The 3,460-nt window shown below is 43.0% G+C and overlaps 1 protein-coding gene across 1 annotated transcript in view; it reads left to right on the top strand.

Moving 5' to 3' along the window:
* The window catches only part of HEATR3 (HEAT repeat containing 3), a 39,848-nt gene that overhangs the window by 3,292 nt on the left and 33,096 nt on the right, over positions 1-3,460 (top strand). The window contains exons 2-3 of the mRNA XM_010855091.1: positions 1,027-1,114; positions 2,477-2,589. Of these exons, the coding sequence (XP_010853393.1) occupies positions 1,067-1,114; positions 2,477-2,589 (161 nt within the window). The 5' untranslated portion in view covers positions 1,027-1,066. The remainder of the gene's footprint in view (positions 1-1,026; positions 1,115-2,476; positions 2,590-3,460) is intronic.

Genomic DNA, 3,460 nt, shown 5'->3' on the forward strand with positions numbered 1-3,460 from the left:
CTGCATTTCGGACTCTTTTGTTGACCATGATGGCTACTCCATTTCTTCTGAGGGATTCCTGCCCGCAGTAGTAGATATAATGGTCATCTGAGTTAAATTCAGTAGTTCTCATAGCTCTGTATTTATTCTGTTTCATTCATTAATGTAGTAGGTTTATATTGAAGGCCTGCAGTGCTGGGCAGTGGGCTAGTGGGAGTGAACAAGACAAATAATTTCAGTCCTTAATGGATCTTAACAGTATTGAGGGAGGCGAGCATTATGCAAATAATCATGTAAGTGTGTAATTACAACCAATGATATTTACAAAAGGTGCTGTGGGAAGGGGTTCGGGGAAGAAAACTAAGGGCTTGATGTTTGAGGTAAGATCTGGGGGATGAGGGGGAATTAACCAGTTGATGGAGAAAACAACACACGCACTGGGAGCTCCTGGAAGATGGTGAGACATCTTCTCAGTTCTCTTCATAGCCTGAATGCCTAGCTCAGTGCTGTGCACTCACAGGGTAAGCCGTGTCTTCACAATTAAATGTAGTCAGGATTGTTTCAGGGAAGGTCATTCTCAGTAGCCTCACTGAAAGTCTTGACTCCAGGAAAAGGTCCCTTCATACAAGATCAGGCAGGAGAATTCCCTAGCAGTCCAGGGGTTAAGACTGAGCTCTCAGTGCTGAGGGAGCAGGTTCAATCCCTGGTCAGGGAGCTAAGTTTCCATAAGCAGCATGGCATGGCCAAAAAAATAAAAAAGATCAGGCAGTAATTGATTTACATCAAATAGAAGTCTCCCCTCTCCCTGAGTACTGCCTCAGTCCTGAGAATTACACTGTTACAAGACAGAGTCATCTGTTTACTTCATGTAGAGCAAGGATCAGAGCAGGTGGAGTTCTGTGGATTGGTTCTGCAGTGTCTTACAGAAATTGTAAAGCTATTTCAAACGGGAAATGTTAAGTATGGGTAGACAGAAATAAACTTGAGTGCTTAGTATGTTTTATGACATGTGATCTGAAACTGGTGTGTTTTAAACTTCTTGTGTAGAAATCTCAGCGCTTGTGGCGGTTTCGAAGTTTGTGATGACATGGTGACCAAGGATATCATGACTCCGCTGGTTGCACTGCTGAAAGAGGTATGCTGCTTTCCCAAGTCTCTGTTAGTGCACGCACTCGAACAGTGTGGGGTTTTGTCTTGTTTCTAAGTACTTTGGTGTCATTTTGTCTTCCCTCAAAACATTCTGTAGGAATTGTGTTTCTTTTCCTGCAATCACTGATCTCTCATGGTTGACACGTCTCTAGTTTGTCCCCGCTACCTTTATTTATCTGCTTGTTGGAAAACCCTTCCTAAAAGTATAGACTGCCTCCTTTAGACTTCAGACTTCATAGGATGAAAATGATTTGTGTTTACTGGATGCTTAATTATGTGTCTTATTTTACTGAATCCTCAAAGCAGTCCTATTTGGCAGGTATTCTTTGTTATTCCTGTTTTACAGATGAGGAAGCTCAAGCATGGACGTTAAGAATTTGCTGAGAAGACTAGATTAAGTTTTCAAATTTTCTAATGTACCACCTTTATTGCAAGATGCAGTTCAGGGTTAAGGAATTCTCCCCCTGTCATGCGTCTGGTCCACTGTTCTGTATTGATGGGTAATTTTCACTTGAGGCCGTAGGAAGAATATCCAGGTTTGATAAGAGACATCATCATCAAAGGGAAAAGACATCCTGTCCCTTTAGAACAGTAATTCTCGTAGGGGTGATGTACCCTGCAGGGGACCTTTGGCAATGTCTGGAGCCGTTTTTGATTGTCTCAGCTTTGGACGAGGGGTTGCTTCTGGTAGTGCATGGAGGCCAAGGATGTCGCTAAGCATCCTGCACTGGGCGTGACAGCAAAGTGTCCCACATGCACCACAGCAAAGCATCATCCCGTTCAAAATGTCAGCAGTGCCAAGTTTGAGAAGCCTGATTGAGAGGATATCGTGGCTTGTACGAGGGGGCAGAACTGCAGAGGGGTTCAGAGCACCTACTTTGGAGCCAGGATGCCTGGATCTGAATCCCGCTTCACTAGATACTAGGCTGCACCCTCAGCAGGCTCTCTGTACCTCAGTTTCCCATTTGTAGCAGGAGATTGGGGATAATAGTTCATCTGCGTTATAGGTCTGTGGTGACAATTAAATGACTTAATAGACATGAAATGCCAGAATAGTGCCTCGCACTTATAAGATGCCGTATAGATGTTGGCTCTTATTATGGATTATTTTTCTTTGCCTTATATATTATCTTGACCAAGTTAGATAAAATATTTTGTATTGATTTTACATTTTCACTTAAGATGTGAAATGCTTTATATCCAGCTTGTACAGTGACTTGTGAGAACTTGATGGGCTGGTGTTAACTGTCATTTTTGATGTTTAGTTTTTGTGATGCTTCACTGCCTTTTGCATTTCTGCTTGTTCATTTTTTTGAACAAAGGTGCTAATCATGGTATTTGTTTACAGTGTAGTACTGGACTGGATTCAAATGAGATGTCTCCTCAGAAAAAAAAAGATCAGAACAAAAATTCTATTGAAAACATAGCCAACGAGGCCATAAACGTGCTGTGGAATATATGGTAAGATGCTTTCCAGATGCAGCTTCCTGCTTCAACACTACTCAGGCTTCTACTCTCTCTGTTAAACTGCAGAGGAATCTCTGTTCTCCTTGGTAGGCCTGTAAATCTGTTAATGCTTGGTAGCAGATCTCCTTAAGTGACCTAAGATCAACTGTCCTTCCCAAGCTCTTGTCCTGGTAGCAACACTGTATCTTTTTTTATGTTTTTGCCTTTCCTATGGCATGCAGAATCCTAGTTCCCTAATCAGGCATTGAACCTGTGCCAGTGCTTCTCAGAGTCTTAACCACTGGACTGCCAGGGAAGTCCCACTACATCTTTCCTTGCTTTACAATTCTTCTATCCAGTTATTGCTACCGACAGAAATAAGAGAAATTGTGATCATTAGTGGTCCCTGCACCCCTTCCTCCCCCACTGCCTGTGTGCCTTAAGCAGCAGTTGTCTTAAAGCTGGCCAGGCTCCAGTGCAATAGATACTTTGATCTGGAATGAGACAGGGACCACAGACCTTGGTGAGTGCCATTTGACAGGGAAGTAGATGTCTGAGAAGAGCTCCTTTGGCCCCAGTGGAAAGGAGACCACGCGCCATTCCATCATTGTAGCAGTGGAAGGGGGCTTGGAGATGGAGGCATGCTTTTAGGAATGGAGATGGCTAGAAACACAACCTGGATTTTTTTTTTCTGCCCCATTTTATTGGACCACATTTCTAGCTGGAGTCTGTCATAGTTCCTTATTTTCCATCAACAGCCATGGTTATTTCTGACCTCTTAGAGGTATCTCTCAGAATACAAGGTTAAGTTGGATCCTGGAAAGCTGCCTACACTGCTTGACGACCTACAAGCAGTCAAACTTGCCTATGGTTTCTTTCTTTCTTT

This window comes from Bison bison, unplaced genomic scaffold (genome assembly GCF_000754665.1).
Source record: "Bison bison bison isolate TAMUID 2011002044 unplaced genomic scaffold, Bison_UMD1.0 scf7180017853731, whole genome shotgun sequence".
Taxonomy (NCBI): Eukaryota; Metazoa; Chordata; class Mammalia; order Artiodactyla; family Bovidae; genus Bison; species Bison bison.